Source organism: Triturus cristatus, chromosome 5_1, assembly GCF_964204655.1.
Source record: "Triturus cristatus chromosome 5_1, aTriCri1.1, whole genome shotgun sequence".
Lineage (NCBI taxonomy): Eukaryota > Metazoa > Chordata > Amphibia > Caudata > Salamandridae > Triturus > Triturus cristatus.
The window spans coordinates 361,723,994-361,743,554 of NC_140587.1; the positions used below are offsets into that span (position 1 = coordinate 361,723,994).

The 19,561-nt window shown below is 42.4% G+C and overlaps 1 protein-coding gene across 1 annotated transcript in view; it reads left to right on the forward strand.

The window, feature by feature from the left end:
• SYBU (syntabulin) overlaps positions 1-19,561 on the forward strand; it is a 208,833-nt gene that overhangs the window by 151,017 nt on the left and 38,255 nt on the right. The window contains exons 4-5 of the mRNA XM_085605080.1: positions 1,856-1,979; positions 17,962-18,168. Of these exons, the coding sequence (XP_085461206.1) occupies positions 1,856-1,979; positions 17,962-18,168 (331 nt within the window). The remainder of the gene's footprint in view (positions 1-1,855; positions 1,980-17,961; positions 18,169-19,561) is intronic.

The following is a 19,561-nucleotide window of genomic DNA, read 5'->3' on the forward strand; positions in this document are numbered from 1 at the left end:
TTATATACAAATCTGTGTTCTTTATATACATTGGTCTCGCATTTATTCCTGTGTGTATCATTTCTTGCCTCGGTGAGTACAACAACTGCTTAGCACTACTCTCTAAGCCTAACTGCTCACCCACACTACCACCAATAGTGTTAGTACTATCTACTTTTGCCTCTGTATACCAATCTGGCACTCACTGGACTCTCTGTAAAGTGCACTTCATGGGCCAATAAGATACACGAAAAATGCTACTGTAGGAGAAAATGACTTTAGCAGTAAAATAACATAAACGAGCAGAAGGTGAATCTAGACCAGTATGACCAACTGCTTTCTGCTGAATGATTCTGATAAAATAATGCTGCCGAAAAGAAGGTTGCGACCATCCGCCCCTGGCATGAAAAACAAACTAAAGCCTCTGAATGTCTGCGTGAAGTTCAGAGCCCCACTGTTTTATATCCAATCACCCTCCAATATTTCATATTTGTTTTTTACATATCCGTAGTACAAGTTCATAACCGCGTGCAGACAATATATGAAAAGCTGCAAGGATGCGTTATCAGAGAAATTACGGTAACAGTTTACCATAAAAGCGGTAGCGCAGGGCACACAAACACAGTTGGCTTTGAGTGTGAGGGATGAAACCTTCTCCCACTCTACTGAGGAGGGCAGGGTTAAAATTGTTAAAGAAAAAGGTTCAGCAGCCTTTGCAGGCGACAATATAGTAAGAAACCTACACAAATGTTTCATGGAGCCTTAGCTTTTAGGGGCAAAGAACAATGGAGTGAAACACTGCAGCCTCCAACGTAAGTTTAAATTAACCCTATAGCAACACGGTCTGAAACTGTACACAGTATAGATAAAAATAAAGTTAGGTGCGCGGTTGCCATGCTAAAACATGAAGTGTGACGGCCATGCAGCGGACACCATGGGGATCAAATAAAATAAACTGTTGGGTGCTTGCTGATAACTAAAAGGCGCACAATGGTGAGACATGAAAGTGGGAGCCGTGATCAGATTTACAGGCCTGCTATCAAGCTCTCAACTGAAAGGCAGGGGGAGCAGCTGTGCGAAAGGATAGCCTTACCATGCGCCCTGCAGAAACAAAAGAAGAAAATCGTGCAAAGGAACCGGCCTAAATGCACTCAAGTGGAAGCCTACAAGTCCTGGGTGGGAACAAACCATGAAAAGGAGGGTGAAATGGGATCAAATACCCACTTGAAAGCAAGGATATTTAAAGGGCACTGAAACAATCCAATGAAAAGCAGTGGGCAAAGTCTAAGCGCACAAACTACATACAGCATGTCTTGAAGAGACTGCGCAAGCGCTGTCTAGGCTTGACCTAAAAAGTTGCATTTAGATGTTAAATGGGATTCGGGCAGCAGGTCCATAATAGCCATATTTTAAATGTAGTCACAGATTATGAAATTGTTTTTAATTCAGATTCATTGTTTGTAAACCCTAAGAATTTGACATGATTTATTCTTACTGAACCTATGATGGTCAACCCTGGTCTTACAGGTACTCTTCCCATTTTTTAATTCATAAGTTAAGATTCCTTGACCCACGTCTTTTCTGTTTCAACTGTTATTCTAATATGAACAATCGTCACCTGCATCTACAAAACAAAATTGCACCTAACCTTTTAGTCAAGTGTTTCTCCTTCTTTGTATATATTTCACAAAACATTTAAGGTAACTACATATGTAGAGTTCTCTTTGGAGTCCTACTGTGAAACAGTGACTCCTGTCGAATATAAACATTATATGCCTGTTTTTGTGTGTGCAATCAATGTCCTCGTGTTTTTATCATATTAGGTACTAATTTTCAGAAACCTAAGAGCAATGTATATTTTCCTCTTTCTTCTCAGGGAGTGAGGCCGATTTCAGCTCGTCGAGCAGCACCGGGAGTATATCGGCCCCAGAAGTTCATATGTCTGCCACTCCTGCCACCGCGGTTGCCACTGGAAGCAAAAGGTCCTCATTTTCTCGCATGTAAGCATGGAACTTTCCGGAATGATCATGCTTTACTGCTGGTTTGTGCACTGTAGGTTTACAAGAGATTTAGGTTATCCTTTCAGGAAAGCATGCGTTTTCTTCTAAGTAAAGTTGGTTTGAGCTTCAAATCCTATTAGATTTTGCAAAAACGTTATATTTCAATTTGTAGCCACTGATGCCTTGTAATGCGTGCATGATAACCCTGCTTCTGCTCTGGCTCAAAAGACTTCGAAGTATTTTTTAATATAGTTTGTAATTTCGCAGTGGTGTTTGACACAATTTTAGTAAGCTTTGCATATCTAAAGTGCTAACCGCGACGTGCAGCTTCACGACTTTATTTTGGTGTGTGAATAAAATATATTTTTTTAAATCCTTGCGGGTTCACGTATGTGGCTGATAGGTGGCTGCATCCATACATCATGGCTCACGTTGTGTATGTATAAAAGATGCTTTTTTAAAGGTCAAGAAGGATGTGCATGCTATCGACCATGACAGAGCTTTCTCACTATTATGGTGCCTAATTTCAGACTAATTCTAAACTATATTATTGAATTACTAACTTGTTACTGTGATTAAAAAGGTGACCATATTAGATTGCTGTTGTATTCTGGGTTGTTTAAATGTTCTGTTTTTTTGGTGTTTTTTTTTTTACGTTTATAAAAACAATGTTGTGTGTAAGAAATTGGGAATTTTGATTAAGGGAGTAAGTATCCACCTCAAGTATAAACCACAATATTTGTCTGGGTGACCGACTAAAATCACTAAATTAACCTGCGCTCAAGCCCCTGGTAGCTATGGCACAGAGGTGACGGGCTTAAATTAGAGGCAATGTGTAAATTATTTATGCAGTACTAAAACAGTTAGAAAGTAGAAAGGCTACACAATAAAATAACAAACGGGATAGAAAAACATAGTAGAATTGAATAAGCAAATTGACACCAAAATGTTAGAAAATCCAATAAGGGGAACCAGATGTGTGAATTTTAACTTGAAATAGTGCCAAGAAGCACAAAGTGCCAATGATAGTCAATAGTCACTGTAGAACAGGACCTAGGCACAATGTGATGCTGACTGTGAGGGAGCGCGTGTCAGGTACACTAACCAGGTTCATCCTAGTCAAAGATTTTATTTTCTGACTATAGTCCTTTAAGTCCCAATCCACCGCATGATTACATTTCTAAGTCCCAGGGACCTTAGGGGAGTTACTTAGAGACTTGCAGGGTGTCAGACCGAGACCAACAGCAGGTTCCAGTCCAAATCGAGTTGCCACTGGCCAGCTGGGCAGTTGGCCCCTTACAACCCTGTTGTGTCCCTGAAGCTTTAAAAGGAGGTCCCTTTAACAGGAGGTCTGACGTATGACCCTTGGAGTCCACTTCTTTGTCCTGGGTACAAGAATGAGCGCAACTTCGATCTCTAGGCTCTTCTCAGTTCTCATACAGCAGGTTTATTCTTCTTCTAATCTTGCACAGATCTGTTCTCAAGGGGATCCTTGGAGATACCGCAATTATGACTGGCATGAGCTAGTGGGTAGTAATGACCCCTGGAGATGCCCTAACCAATGGAGTAACCGGAGGCTAATCCTAACCACTTTGGGCATTTTCAAGATTGGAAGTGTTCAGCCACACTGAATGTAGGCTTTGAGGGCTGAGTGTGTGTGGTGTGAGACTAGTATGGTAATCTTAGTGTTCTCCCATACACTAAAAGCCAGTTTTAGGCACTCTGTACTTCCAACAAACTCTGATACAGAAGACTCTTAGAACAATGCTGAGCATTCAGCAACTAGACAGTGGATACAAATAAATTGTTTGGAATTATTTTTCTATCATTTGAAGTGTGTCCCAAATATCATATGAAGAACGTACCAAGCAGGCCTTCACACTCCATGATTTGATACTGATATATCAACATGAGGCCCACTGTGATCGGTGTCAGTGTGGCCAGGAGTGGGGGTAAGAGGGAGGGGAAAAAAGAAGGGCCAAGGCCCAAAAGTTAGTTACATCTGCTTTTGATAGGATAGGCCTCTTTAAAGTTAATCAAGTCCTTGGGCCCAGGCCACAGACCATCCTGTCAGGGGCACCACCACAATCCCCACACCCAAGGTCTTTATTCCCTTTCTTCTGAGCAAGTGCACACCTCATTCATTCCTATTGAAATGGAAATTACTGGCTGGCTGAAATGGGAGAACAAAATTCAGATTTACCTCCAGGGACTTCAAATGGGGCAAACGAGACTTTTTAAAAGTAATTTTTCCCAAAATATTTATTGTATATCCGCATTCACCAGTGGTAATAAGTATTTCAAAAAGTTCAAAAATGACATTGTAGGTGTTTCCTAGATGGAGATAACATTTATTAAATGTAATATTGATTCGAAACGCTTTCCTATTATGGAACAGCTAACCCGGTTACAGAGAAAATAGCTTTTGTCTTTTGGGCAATAATTCATACTTAGAGGTGACTTTTATAAATTCTTAAAGGAAGGTTCAGGTCTGCAAAAAGACAGTTATATTGATGGGTTTCATTTGAATTAAAACCTACACATCCAAGCTAGTGGTGGCAGACCTGCAGTCATGTTTACGTTGTCACCTTACTGGATGGTAAAATGGGTGCCAAAGTCCACTTGTGACATTGAACTTACAGGCCCTGGGTGTGCTCGTTACCATATACTATGGACTTATGAGTAAATTAAATGTGCCAAATTAGAGTGTATCCAAGTCAAGTCAAAAAGCTTTTATTCGGTTAGTATAAATACAACCACATAAGCTGAACACACATAATGATACATGTTAAAAATTTATGACATATATTTGACTTAATTACAACTAATGATAAATCACTGAGCCGGGACCAGTATCTTGCACGGACTGAAAAAGAACCATACATAAATACACATCGATTAAAAAATCCGACAAATGTCATTTTAAAAATTGTTACATGTTGCACAGTGGACTAGGAATCGAACAAATTATAAACTCCACTTACAGATAAAGTGATATGTGCATAGTACAAAATTTAGGTATAGCAAATTGTTATTCATGAAACAAAAATTCACTAATCTAAGAAAAATTCGGTACCAAGAATAAAGTGACATGTGCCTAGGTGTGAAATCCATGACATAATTAAAGGCACCCCTATGCCATAATAATAAAACCAATGCACAAGTTCAAGTGTATCAGAATAACCTTGCACTAGTTTATTACAAATATATGTAAATTAGCATGGGTGAACATGAATCTATCTATGGCATCACAAAATAGTCATAATAATAACTTTTACACGTATACATGATAGCCATTGAAGAACCCGTTACACAATTCATAAAATTATGGATTTCCTGGCAGCTCTACACTTCAAAATAAAAGATGCAACATAGAAGCAGACGTCAGGGCTTTGGAGGGAACATAACAAGTTCATTGCGTCAGCTGTAGAACGAATATTGTATTTTAAAAAGATAGGTTTCAAATAAAACTTCCTTAAAAAGACATAAAATTTACAAAATAGCAGGAAATGGCAGCAACTTTGTTTAGAAATGTTGTCACATGGGCAGTTTGAATTAGAACCTGCCCCTATAACAGGGAAGGATACAAGATGGTGTACAATGCCTAGTCTCAAACGTACTAAAACAAAACGGTGCGATTTAATAGTCACATCCACCAAATACGACTGTAGCCCACTCTTAAGGCTAAGCTGCCTATAAAAGACAGAGGTTTTTTGAGACCGAAATAGCTGACTTCTTTCTTCCGTCTTATACAGTATGAACGGGTCTTTAATTTCCTTCTTCGAAAGGGGTATTGTATACTCTGAACGAATGTTAATTCCAAACAGAGTATTAAACCAAGAAGTAATGTAATTTAGCCACGGAATACGGTGACATAAATCTAGCTTAAGGCAGTCTTTAATTACAGACTGTGTGAATGCAGTTTCCTTCTTGTGCCATATTGCACGCCATAATAGTAGAGGGCGTACTGCAGCCAGGTCAGAAATATAATTGAGGCCAGTTTCCTGGTGAATCAAATCTGTGGAAGCTGCAGCCGGGACACATAACAGGCGTTTGAGGAAGCTGTTTTCATTTATCTGGAGTTGGGCAGTGGAGGAGTAACCCCATAATCCAGCTCCATATAGAGCTGAAGAAACGCATCTCGCATTATATATGGTAACCATGTCCTTTATTCTATGGTCCCCTATTTTCGTTGCAAAACGAAAAATACCATTAGAATTCCTATTTACTTTATGTCCAATATTTACTTGCTCATTAGTCCATTTGCCGTTGCCATCAAAATTAATACCTAAATAACAGAATGTTTTAACAGCTTGGATCTTTGAGCCTTCTAGGAAAAAGGAGCATGGTGACTTTGATTTTTTACCACAAGTCATTGTAAAAGTCTTGGATTTATTAATCAACAATTTCCTGCCATTTATAAAATGAGTAAAAGCGTCAATAAGACTTTGTAGGCCCAAAGGGGTGCGGGAAATTAGGACCGCGTCGTCCGCGTATAACAATACTGAGACGACCATGTTATCAATTTTAGGAGCATCAGCTGGGATATTGTTTAAAGTTGATGCAATTTGATTAATAAAGAGAGAGAATAAAAAAGGTGCCATAACACATCCTTGCCTTATACCTCTGCGCACGGTAAAGAAGGGAGTTCGCTCGCCAGTGGGCCCATAGCGTACACTGCAAGAGAGTTTTTCATAAAGTCTTGCTAAAAAGAATACTATCTCCTCCGGTGCACCAAGGTCGAGCAAAACTGGCCAAAGGAGCGAGTGGTCCACCAAATCAAATGCACTGCTCAAATCAGCGAAACACAAAAACAAGTTACCTCCTTTCACTGTGGTATATTTGTTAATAAGCAAATCCAGATTAAGACATTGCTCAATAGTCCCAATGCCTTTCCTAAACCCATATTGTACTGGGGTTAGAATGTCTGAATCTGCAGCCCAGTCCTCCAATCTTTTTAATAGTACCCTACTTAGTACTTTAATTGAGGAATCTAACAATGAAATAGGGCGGTAATTACATGCTTCGGATCGAGAACCCTTCTTGTATAGAGGGACAATCAATGATTCTGCCCAAGATTTTGGAAAATCCCCCTCAGATGCAGCATTAAAAATTCTTGTCAGGATTGGTGCCCAGAGATCCATTTCGGCTTTATATAAGTCGATCGGGACACCATCCGGACCTGGTGCCTTGCCCCCTTTACTATTTGCCATCCCTTCCCGCACCTCATCGGCGCCGATCATCAGTGGCACAAATGGCCAAATAGAATTATTTAATAAAAACTGATCTAAAAAAACCTTATCTGGATTAAAAATATTAGAAAAATGTTCTATCCATTCTGTGCAATTAACATGGGACGTCAGCTCAGGGATATGATCATCCTTTAAAAAGGGACTATTTATAATTTCCCAGAATAATTTTATATTTCCGGTTTCACTTGCGAAGCCTAGCTTATCCCAGGCATCTGATCTCATCGCCTTTTTATGGGCAAGGACAGCTTGTTTATAAGCATATCGTAATTTACGGACTAAAGTTTTGTCACGGGGTTTGGACTTTAAGGCTAACTTTAAGTTAGTTAATATCTCCGTACATTCAGAATTGAACCACTTCTTACCAACATGTTTTGGGCCTTTGGATTTCCGGGTTAAAATATCGCTTATCACCTTATTAATATTAGTGAATTCCATACAAAGTTTACCAGAGGTAACCTCATCCCTTAGACAGTAATTAATGCTGTCCCTACAGCTATTTACCACAACCGATTGGATCTTATGGGGGTCCACACCATCCCATTTGATTCTCATTCCATTCGGTCTGATGGGTAGAATATCAGTAATTGTGGAATCAGTATTAGTCAGTTTGTTACCCCATGCCAACAGGACTATGGAAATACTATTGTGGTCACTAACCACCTGTTCAGTTATCCAAAGGTCCACATAGGGACTATTCCTGGTTAATAAGATGTGATCAATATTGCTGTTTGCATCTCGGCCAGTGAATGATGGACATTTAATATGGCCCTTTCTCTCGGTGCAATCCAGTAGCTCAAGGTCAAGTTTGGCCATTAGAGCATTAAGGGTCATGCCATAGTCACAATGAGGGAAATGTATCATATCATCCTTAGTCCCTACAGTGGTTAAATAAGAGTTCATATAACCACATGAGTTAATAAATGTGGTGGGACAAGCTTGGATATTAAAATCACCCACCCACACAACAACAGTCAACTTAGGTGAGATATTTAATACATTATCCAATTCTTTTTCTAGTGAGACTAAGCAAGCTCCCCTATCCCTGCGAAAGTTATTATAAAAATTAATTAGAACCAAATCCTTTCCAACAGGGAATGTTAGGCGCAAAACTTGACTAAAACTGTCAACTATAGAGTAAGAGATAACTTTACATCCAATCAGTTTAGTTGAGATAAGCAACAATAGTCCACCCTTAGCTCTTCCCATTGGAGAAGGTATCGCATCAACACAATATGAGGTGTAACCTTCCACAGTGACGCAATCTGTACACCATGTTTCTTGGAAACAAATTATGTCACTTCCATGGTTAATAAAATCCAGCCAAAAGGGAGTACCTAATTTGCTTCCAAGGCCTGCGATGTTCCAGGTTGATAATGAATACCCTTCTGGGATCTTGGCGATCTTATCATTATACCTGTTTGTTGATACTTCTAAATTTACGATGGGCTCACTGAGTATGCTAGCTGTTGAAATATCAGGCACGCTAGGGTCATTTATAACCAGTGACCCATTCATTATAATAGGTTCCTGACAATTGATAATGACTTCACTTTGCCTCATAAATATGTTTGGGTTCACCATAATCCCCTTATCTGGATTTCCCACTATATTATCTGGTGAAGTTCCGTGTCAATCGTTATCCTCCAAATGTGACAGACATTGAAACCTGTTATAGAGTGGTAAAGGGGAAAACACAGAACTACCCACAGGTCCCCTAGACGGCCACTTGTTCCTAACGTGAGATGCCCTATGGCAAAAAACTGAATTGTTAAAAACAGGGGGTTTATAAAAATAGGCAAGTGGCAAGAGGGTAGTATTATATTCCCAACTAGAAGGCGGAGGGGCTCTAGATAAAACTTTATGGACCCAAAAAGGTGATCCAAAATTAATAATAACACAGTCCCCTTCAAAACCTTTAGATGTAGGGCCTATCCAACCCACTCTTTGAGTAAGCAAGATCTGATCAGCATCTAGGATTGAAAACCCACAATTTTTGCTTAACCAGTAAAGGGTTTTGTTTTTAAGAGAAGCATTTGTTTCCAATTGCCCTTTCCGTAATCTGGGGATGTTACATAAAACTGCGACATATGCTCCGCACTCGGGTGGCAGGTTCATAACAGAAGGGACGTTATTACTTTTAAAATCATCCAATTGACGAGTGCCCCTTAACTGATCTGTTGCTAAGCCTCCATGTTTCTCGGTGCCTTCCATAAAGGTGACAGCTTTTTCCTGCGGAGCTATTCCATTCTCTTCATGATTCCCCTGAGCAGTCAAATTACAACTGTTGTTGTTGGTGCTATGGGGTACAGTACTAGGGGCTGAATGATGGATAACTGGGCCTCTTGGTTTGTCCTTAACACCCACAGTCATACGTGGAACAGCTTCAGATGCAGGTTTATTTATAGTAGGTTCCATTTGCGGGGTAACCAGTAACGATTGTGTAGATTTAAATAAATGGGGGATTTGTGTTAAATGTTGTTCGATGGAGTCCATCCGTACTTCTAAATCACATATTTTGTCTAAAATGGGCCCTATGCGTGTCGACAATAAAGATTCCATCTTCTCCCAAAAACCCTCCTTGCCAACCATATGTACAATATCATCACACTGAATAGCAGGAGCATTTGGCTGAGTTACTGGTAATGCCCCCTTACGGCCAAATAGGTTACCTGCCTTTTTAGAATAATTCCTGCAGGTTTTACCCCTTTGTTTATATGCGGGCTGAATTTTCTCTATGTACTTTAACTTGCTTTTGGCCTTTTGCCCTCTAGTTCTAATCGGTGAAGTAGCAACATTAGTTGTTGCTGAGTCTGAAACATTAGGTGACAAATGGGTAGTACTACCATCTAGATCAATAATGTCATTAGGTGGTTGAAAATCTGTACTTAAGTCCTGTCCCTGAAGATCCGGGGTAGTCGAAAGTCTGCTTACCCTGGGTGACAAATCAGGTTGTACAATATGAGTCACTGTAGAAGATTCAGTACTTTTACGAGGGCCTGGTAATCCAATATAGGAGGTCAACAACATAGAATCGCAGGAGTTAGCCACGATAGTAGATGAATCAACTGGCAATACAGGAGGGGCGCATCCAATAGGGAGTGAGAGGCGTCTTCAGTGGTCTCTATTTCTGATACACCAACCCCGATGGTTTTCTGTAACATGCGGTCTATGGCTGTTAGACTTGGGAGAGGGGTATTAATAGATGTATTCTGTCTGGTATTAGGCCGGATGGGTCCACTAGTGGGCACCGTTTTCCCCATCCTCATAAGTAAACCAGAACTCTCAGGCGCAAACGCGAGTAGATGTTTTCCACCCAATCTTACCTACACAGCAAGTCCATGTAATAGGAAGACCAAAGGGGGTAGCCCAGCCCGGCCTCCGTCGGCCCCGGACGGCCACAGACGGTCCCGCCCTTGTCCCGGGCTTCTCCCGGCGCTACCCGCGCGCGGTCCCGCGACGCGGGAGCAGCACCGTGATTATAAGCGCCTCCTGGCGCGCAACGGACGGTCACGTGGTTCGTGACCGACCGCTAGGGCACCTGGGTCTTGTAGGCTTGATGTCCGGTCTCCCCACTGCGGCCGCGCAAGATGGAAGTGCGGCGGCGGGAGACCGGAGCGGCAACAGGCAGCAGGACAGCAGTGGCGGACAGCGGGAACCGCGATTGAACTTCAGGGCCAGATTCCGGCTTGCCAGGTGAGTGAAGGCAGAACAGGGAACAGGGAACCATTATATCATGTTGAAAGGAGGAGCACAGGCATGTTTCCATTGATTTAGAAGGGGTAAAGTACACAGAGGTCTATAGCCAGCAAAAACAGGGTTCAGAAAAAAATTGGTTTGACTCTGGAGAAAGGGCACATTTTCCTCACAGTGCATGTCAGTCATAAATATTTTCCACTGTAGTGACACTGGGTATAAAGTCACTTGCAATGTTTTAGAATGATGTGGCTGTGACGACTGGTAGTGCACTAGATATGGCTGAGGAAATGTAATGCTCTTTGGTGAAGAGGGATAACATGCTTGGTGAATGTCAACAGCCGCGTGGGAGCTAAAATTATTAAATTTAATATTTTGAAATATTATAACTAGGAGGTGAGCTCCTTGCTGGACTACCTCCTTCCGGAACGGAGAGCAACAAAGGAGTTCCTTATTCTCCAAAATAAACTTTCTTTTGAAAAAATCTGAGCACAGTGGGGTATATCATGGCCATCAAGACCTCTCCGGTACCGTAGTATCATTTGCATGCTGGTAAATGCTTACTTCCTTGTTGATACTGCAACAGTAAAGTAATACTGGACCTGGTCTTGTTTGCCGGGTTGTCCCCTAACTTTTTGCCTTCCTCAGTCTATTTTTTTGATCTATTTGTTGGTTTTAGGACTCTAGCACTGGACAGCAGTGAAAAAATGCCCAAAGTGCACGTGCTCTGTCTAAAATGTAATGGTATATGGTTTCTCCCTGATTCGCATACTTGTTTTACTAAAGTCCTAGCACAGTGCACTACACTTGCCCAGGGCCTGTAGCTTAAATGCTACTTGTGGGCCTGCTCTGTGTCTCATTGTAACCCCTATACCATTGATCCAAAGGGATTTTTTCATCAACAAAAAATGTTTCATTGTTTCTTTGAACATCAATCTATGACTAATGGTGGATTTTGTGAATCTTAGAAGCTGAGCACTGATTTTGCCATGTATCAAAAACTCTTATGACACTGTAATCCCCAGAATAAGAGAACAAGGTATCATGTGTGTAGTCGAATATTGTTTTTCTTAGTGTACAAAAGATCAGTTTCATATAGTTAATGAGACAAATATAGACAAATAACGTAATCTAAGAAACAGTTCCATATAATTGAGACAATTGTATACACATGACGTCATCAATCAAATAGACATGTACACACATTGTTATGTATCACTTCAAATAACAGACATTAATGACCTTGTGTGTCAAAAGTACATGAAAAGATTAAGGATGGTGTCCTGTGCTGTTAGTAAATGAGGGGTACCTTTTCTAACCCTCTGTTGTACAGTCCAGATGGTACTGGTTGACCCTTTCCTTTGGTGGTCGGAGATCTATAGCTATTCCCTGGTGAAGTCCTTATTCATGTCACTGTATTTAGGAATATAATTGATTCTTTTGTGATTGCCGATCGCTCCTGGCCACTCCAATTGTAGTAATTGGTGTGGCCTGGAGCTATTGGCAATCATCAACGAATCAATTATCTTCCTAAAAACGCGGACGTGAATAATGAATTCACCAGTGAATAGCTGAAGGTGTGGTCAGGAGCTATCGAAGCTTTGCAGCCGTGACTTTGCCGATGCAACACCTCCAGGGAACCGCTGCTGTTTGAGTCTTGGACCCTGCATCACTGATGTGTGTGTTGACAATCCCGACTTGTAGTAAGGACTCCCTTAATACGTACATACATTGTTAAGTTAGCATAACCACGTTAGAAGTTAGAAAGCCATCTTGCTGCTTTTGCACACGACACTGCGTTCACATGTTATTGCTTAAACAAACTGCTGACTCGAGTTTTGCCTCACACGAGAGCAATCTGTTACCATCCCGAGCTCTGCGAAGCGACCTTGGTCTGCACACGATGTGACAAACAGTCTGAGTTGTTAGACAATGCATGTTTTCCACTCTAGGTTGATCGACCCACTATTTAGTCATAACACACGAGCAGCTGCACATACCTGAAAGTTGGTGCTTTTAATATCACAGACATCATGTTTATTATTCAGACCGAAGACGAGCCTTCCTGCGAGAAGACTCCTGATGCTCCTGTGATGTGATTTCACTAAGCTGATCTTTGAGGTATGGGGTCCCCTATTCAAGCCTAAGAGACCTTCTGTTAGTCTAATAATAATATTAGCTTCTTAGTAAAGGGAAGGTGGTAGTATCCACTGTCATTATAACATGATCACCCCTTTTATATTCTATGGAATTGTAACTATGCTGATGGTTTTGATTTTAATCATTTGTCTGCTTGTATTAGCCAAAGTACTGCATATTAGGACACGTGGTCTATAAAAATAAACTCTTTTTATTTTCACTGTGTCTCTGTTGATTCTTGTTGTGGACTGATGAGAGAATAATATACGAACAGGTATTTCCGATTCCCACCATTCCTGAGTATGTACTGAGTCGCTTGTTCTGGGTTGTCTTTTCATTGGGACCGCCGAGCTAAATCTCGGATAACGAATGGGACACTTATGCTAGCCGGATACTGGGTTCTGGGTTCTGAGGTGAGTTTCTGGTACACCACAACTCACTGAGGTCCTGGGGTTCTACGCATAGTTCTGTGTATAAGCAGAATCCCTGCAACAGACTCTAATGCATTCCCGGACCTTTGTTGGTTCCAACCGATGCAGCTCCTTCAGCCCAACAGTTCAACATCAACGCCGTGGAACTGAAACACTGCACTCTTGACCTCGACACATCACTGGCTTTGCCTGACTTTGGAACCGATTCATCGTCTACAATAGCAATACATCCCCTTCGGATTTCAGCACAACGTCCCCGAGCATCTACGCATCCAAAGTACTGTCAACAGGTCTTCATGATTCCTGTATCTGCCCCGTACGCCATCTCGGTTGGATTGAACTTTTGGATTTGTCCCGGTGAAGCGCAACCAGATCTCCCCAGTTGGAGCTATTGACTTCTAAGTACTGTTATGATTTAATCTTGTGAAATTCAGATCTTGAATTGTGAATATTGGATTTTTGTCGTTTTGGTCTTGTTTTGCTCAGATAAATATTGCCTAAGCTGGTGTAGAGTACTTTTTGTGGTATTTTCAATGCGTTACTGAATGTGTGCATAACTACATTACACATTGCCTCTTTAGTTTAGACTGACTGGTATGTGCCAAGCTACCAGAGTGTGAGCACAGGTAAACTTTTAGTGTGTCCTTCACTTACCCTGACTAGAATTGTGCTTCTGCTTGGACAGGGTGCAAACCTCTGCCAACCAGGAACCCCATTCTTAACCTAGGCACACAAAAGGTGTTAGAAATGGGGGTCTCTAGTTGGGAGAGGTAGGTAGCTTTGTCCGAATAGGGACCCTTCCTTCTAGTCTAGGGGATGCACACTTTTTAGATAACCCCTTCTCACCCTTTTGGTAGCTTGGCATGAGCAGACAGGCTTATCCCAAAGGCAATGTGTGAAGTGTTTGTACCAACGCTCACAGTAACATAGTGAAAACACCATAAAAGGACACCACACCAGTTTAGAAAAATAAAATATCTTTATCTAAACTAAGCAAGACCAAAACGACTAAAATCCAAGATACCCAGTTAAAAATGACTTTCAAAAGGTTTCAAGTACCTGTACCATTAAACTATGGATATGTGACTTTTACACAAAGTACCTGAAGATGTGCCAAAATTCACAAGACCAAACAGCCGCACAGAAAGGAACCGTTGGAAACCACAGCGATGCGTCCGTTCCTCAGTCCTTGGGAGGCGAGGCGACAGTTCTGCTGCACACAGAAGTAGTGATGCGTCGAATCTGAACTGTAGGGGGAAGTGAGGCGTCGAAATCCAAGACTGTTCTGCTCTGCGGGTGATGCGTGGAAAACTTGGTGCACAGGTACGATGCATGACACATCGGAAGTGATGCGTCGCTTTGTGAGGCATCGCGCCGTCCAGCGTCGGTGCTGGGGGCTGCGCGGCAAGACTTTGCGTCGCCTGGCGAGACTCGGCGAGGCTTCGTGTCGTCCGGTGCTGGTTCCGAGAGACTTTGCATGGCTTTGCGCCGGCTCTTGCAGAGATTAGCTTCAAAACCCACCTCTGAGGTCCTGTAACTGGAAGTAGGCACCTCAGGCAAGGGGAGGACTCGCAGATGGCAGAGTCCAGCATCACCAGCAGTTTTGCAGGAAGTCTTTTGTGTCCCTGAGACTTCAGAACAGGAGCCCAGCACTCTTCAGGCCCTTGGAGATCTCCTTCACGCAGGGGACACAGCCCACAGCAAAGTCCTTATCCTTTCCTTGGCAGAAACAGCAACTGCAGACCAACTCCAGACAAACAGCAAGGGCAGTAATTCTCCTCAGTCTCTCCAGCTCTTCTCCTTGGCAAAGGTTCCTCTTGAGTTCCAGGAATGATCTAAAGTTCAGGGGTTTTAGGTCTAATACTTGTACCCCAAAATGTCTTTGTTCTCTTTGTGCAAGGGGCTCTGAGCCCAGTTCAAACCTCTTCTGGGAGCACTCTTCCAGTGCACAACATCATCCTTTGTCAGTGTGGGCCTTGGTCCCAGACACACCACAGGGGGTAGGAGACAGCATTGTGGAAGGCAGGCACAGCCCTATTCAGGTACGTGTACTACTCCTCCCGCCACTCCAAATGCATATCAGACCTATTCAGCCTAGTACTGACTCATACAGACTCTTGGAGCCACTGCACCTCCCAGGTCCCTGTCACTCGAAAGCCAGGCAGTCAATTCACAATCCGGCAGAGGCACACAGGAGGGTTGAACAAGAAAAGAGCCACTTTCTAAAAGTGCTATTTTCAAACCCATAATTTAGAAAACATCTTTACTAAAAGATGTTATTAAATTCTGAGTTCAGGGGTACTAAACTCCATTTTTATCTTATCGTTATGGGAAGATATGCTTGTAAAATGTTACAAAGTATTCCCCATTCAGTCCTATGGGGTAAGATAGCCTTTCACTAGTGAAAAACGAAATTGGCAGTATTTCACTATCCGGACATTACACACACCAACATGTCCTACCTTTCACATACACTGCACCCTGCACAGGGTGGTACCTGGGACGTACTATAGGGGTTTCCTATGTGTATGAAAAGGGAAGGTTGGGGCCTGGCAAGTGGGTGCACTTGCCAAGTCGACATGGCAGTTAACAAACTGCGCGCAGGCACTGCAGTGGCAGGCCCAAGACCTCTTTTCAGGTCTACTCATGTGGGTGGCACAACCAGTGCTGCAGGCCCACTAGTCGCATTTGATTTAGCAGCCCTGGCACACTCAGTGCACTTTAATAGAGACCTACTGGTAATTCAAATATGCCGATCATGGATAACCAATCGGAATACCAATTCACACAGAGAGCATATGCACTTTAGCACTGATTAGCAGTGGTAAAGTGCCCAGAGTCCTATAGCCAACAAACACAGGTCAGATAAAAATAGGAGGAAGAAGCAAAAGGTTTGGGGATAACCCTGCAAAAAGGGCCATTTCCAACAAAGGATTCGTTCAGAAGAGCATATAATTGTTATAATAAATTTAAACATGAAGAAAATATTCATTTAATTGCTATTGTCATATAATCATTCAATTGCTTGAGAGAAAATATTTCCTGAGGCGAACATGTGAATAAGTTTTTTTTATTATGACAAGAAAACAACAAATAACATCGATTACAAAGCATTGTTAAAACATGGATGGCTAAAAGGGACATTGTCTAGCATACAACACTCAAATGACCCCTACCCCCCTAGCCCCCCAACATACCCCCAAAGTTCTTAAGTCACAGTTCTTGATTTGAGGCCCAGTGCATTTAAACTTCATAGGTTGCATGTAGTGAAATTGAAAACACGTCTGTTTCGGTCTCCTGTGTAATAAATGAGACCATCCTCAGGACCATGATTAGATGAAAGTGTCCGCTTTGTGTCCTTTGAGAAGTTGTTTAGATCACCAGGTTCACCAATCCATCGCAGAGCGCGGTTGACACAACAAATCATCCTCATTCAAGAACCTGAATCCATCGGGAGAAACAAAATGCATGCCATCAGCAGTTGCTTACAACAATCCGTGCGCGGATTGCCCTCGTTCTTGCTGTCGGCATCGTTTTGCTGACATGACATGTTAATGTGCCACGTGCCGTATATCACTCTTTGATCAGTCCCAGGTGGTGGTGGTTCGTCTGCAGCATTGTGGTGATATTTGTAGGTCTATATTTGTTATTAAAAAAAAAAAAATCCCAGCAAGAGCGGCACATCAAAGGGGGGAAAGTAGCAGCGAATCGGAATCCGGGATGGGTGGGGATAAAAGCAAGCGTTTCGTTTTTATGACCATTTGATTGGTCTCTTTTGCTCTTCCGGTGTTCTCTTTATATGGCCTTCATTCAAGAAAATGTCTCCCAAGCAACTTTTTGTAAATGTTTACTTTTACAGAGCTCCTCTGAAACGTTTGCACTCTAGACAGATGTGAAAGATCGCTGAATAAACTTGATGCCAGGCACGACTAGAAAGATTTCTGCGAATATTCGATACATGTTTACAAGCTTCAAATAAGAAAACTAGCAAATGTCATTAAAATAGAGAAAAAAACACACACATCCTTTCTGAAGCATGACTCTGCTTCCCAGCCAATAGCAAAGCTAGCTGTTTCACTCTGCAAACGATAAGTCATTATGTGAACATTGCATTAATTAAACTTTGACATAGTTACAAGCTGCACCAGGACTTAACTAAAACAAATATTGCATTTACCCTCTAGGAATTCAGTGGATTTGCGTTTTAATTCAGCAGCATAAAATGTACAGTATTTCAGACCCTTTCCCATCGACCATAGTACATTTTTGAAATACTGTATTTCTGAACATTGCAGCCACTATCTACAGCAGTGACATTATTTTAAATGCATTTATTATTTGATGCTTTAGAACGTGTTGTCTCCAGTGCTTTGTCATGCACCCATTTTTACATACGAATGCACCCGCATTAGTATTCATTGAGTAGCTGATATGTTAATATGACTTGTTTACGTTTGTCTTTCTTAGCCGCAGCTGTCACGGAAGAGGCACAGCGAGTTGTTCAGCTCACAAGGCAGGAACTAGCCCACCTGTGTCACGTGACAAGGACCTTATGTCCATGCTGGGAAGGAATCCAGTCAGCCCTGTGAACAATCATGACGGCTACGGAGCGTCATCGGCGAGCAGCAGCAATTCCGGCTCCTACAAAGGAAGTGAAACCAGTCCAACTTTAAGGTGAGGTCAGGGCTTTAAGTGGGATGAAAAAACTGGGGGGGGCTTTCGATGGGGCGTGGCCAATTAAATTAAGGGCGTGCCTTAAAAATACATAAGCTAGAAATCGGGGTTTAGCATAATGTGCCGCCCGACTTGTATTTTGCTGTTTCTTTCATTGCATCCAGATATGATGTAACAAGTAACATCATACCTACTATTGGCAGGGCACAAGTCCTAAAAAAAGAAGTGGGGGGACGCTCCAAGTTAGGTGGTGTCACCGGAAGTGACCTCCCAGCCGGAAGTGACGTCACGAGATGGAGTCCCCACTAATTAACAAAGGTTAGAAGGCATGGGGGCAGGTTCAAAGGGAAAAGGAGAATGTTTACGTTGGAATTAGTCACCGTATTGACACTCAAAGGAGCGGGGAAATTAAAGATGCGCTTGTTCGGTGCGTATTTATTGCCCACAGTAAATTTGCCGGTCTCCGTCTGAAATGCATAAACACATACTGACCTTTTCTAATATACGGCCACGAGCGCCCGTCTGTCATACTGAACGGCTCCATCAACGTGAAACAACTTAAAGAGCTCTGTTCGCCCTCTCTCGACAATAGAAGGTTAGGTTTGGTGAGTGCTGAGCGCGCGCGCAGGCTCGGGTACCGGCTCCATCTTTTGGGCAGGGTGGACGGCGTCCACCCGCTAAAACCCGGTAAAATAAGTGGAGGGACGCCGTCTACCCGCGTGGTACCCCGACTCGAGCCCTATTGGCTTTGTCAATGGTTGTTAGTTGCATAAGATAAATAAGCAACTATAGCTTGAATATAATATTGAAAAAGCTTCCACTTAAAGCCCTGGTGATGCCACGAGATGTTACTGCTCTTGAATTTCAAAAAGAGCAGGGAAATCCAGAGAAAAAATGACTAGTTAAAGGATTTCCCTTCCCCTACAACTCACCTGGCATGGTGTCACTGCAGCCTGGAGAAAACGGACCGCCTGTGTCAGGGCACCAAACAGAGCCCGATAGAGACCAGTTTTGAAAAATGCCGGTGCTCTACACCGGGGAGACCCGGCCCACTCAAATCCCTGGGTGAGTTTGTCTTAAAGTTCACTCTTCCTCAAGTGTGCAGCGGCAGCAGTTAATGATTTGACTTTCTGGGGAGTAGGATTGGTTTCCTGTTCATACCAGTGGTTGCTAGTGGCCTTTGAGACAAGTGGCACACAGCACTAACTCTACCGCTATGCTGAAGTCCGAGCTAATGGTCATTGAGAAAGGGCCACCTTCAAAGCTCTGACGAAGGAAGTGTCGGATTGCTACTGCCCTACTAGGCTGATGTATGTATGCACAAGAGTGAAAGTCCTACTTTTCTGAGGCCTGCTCCTCTTCATGGGACTGCCTCCTCTTTTGGAGATCAACC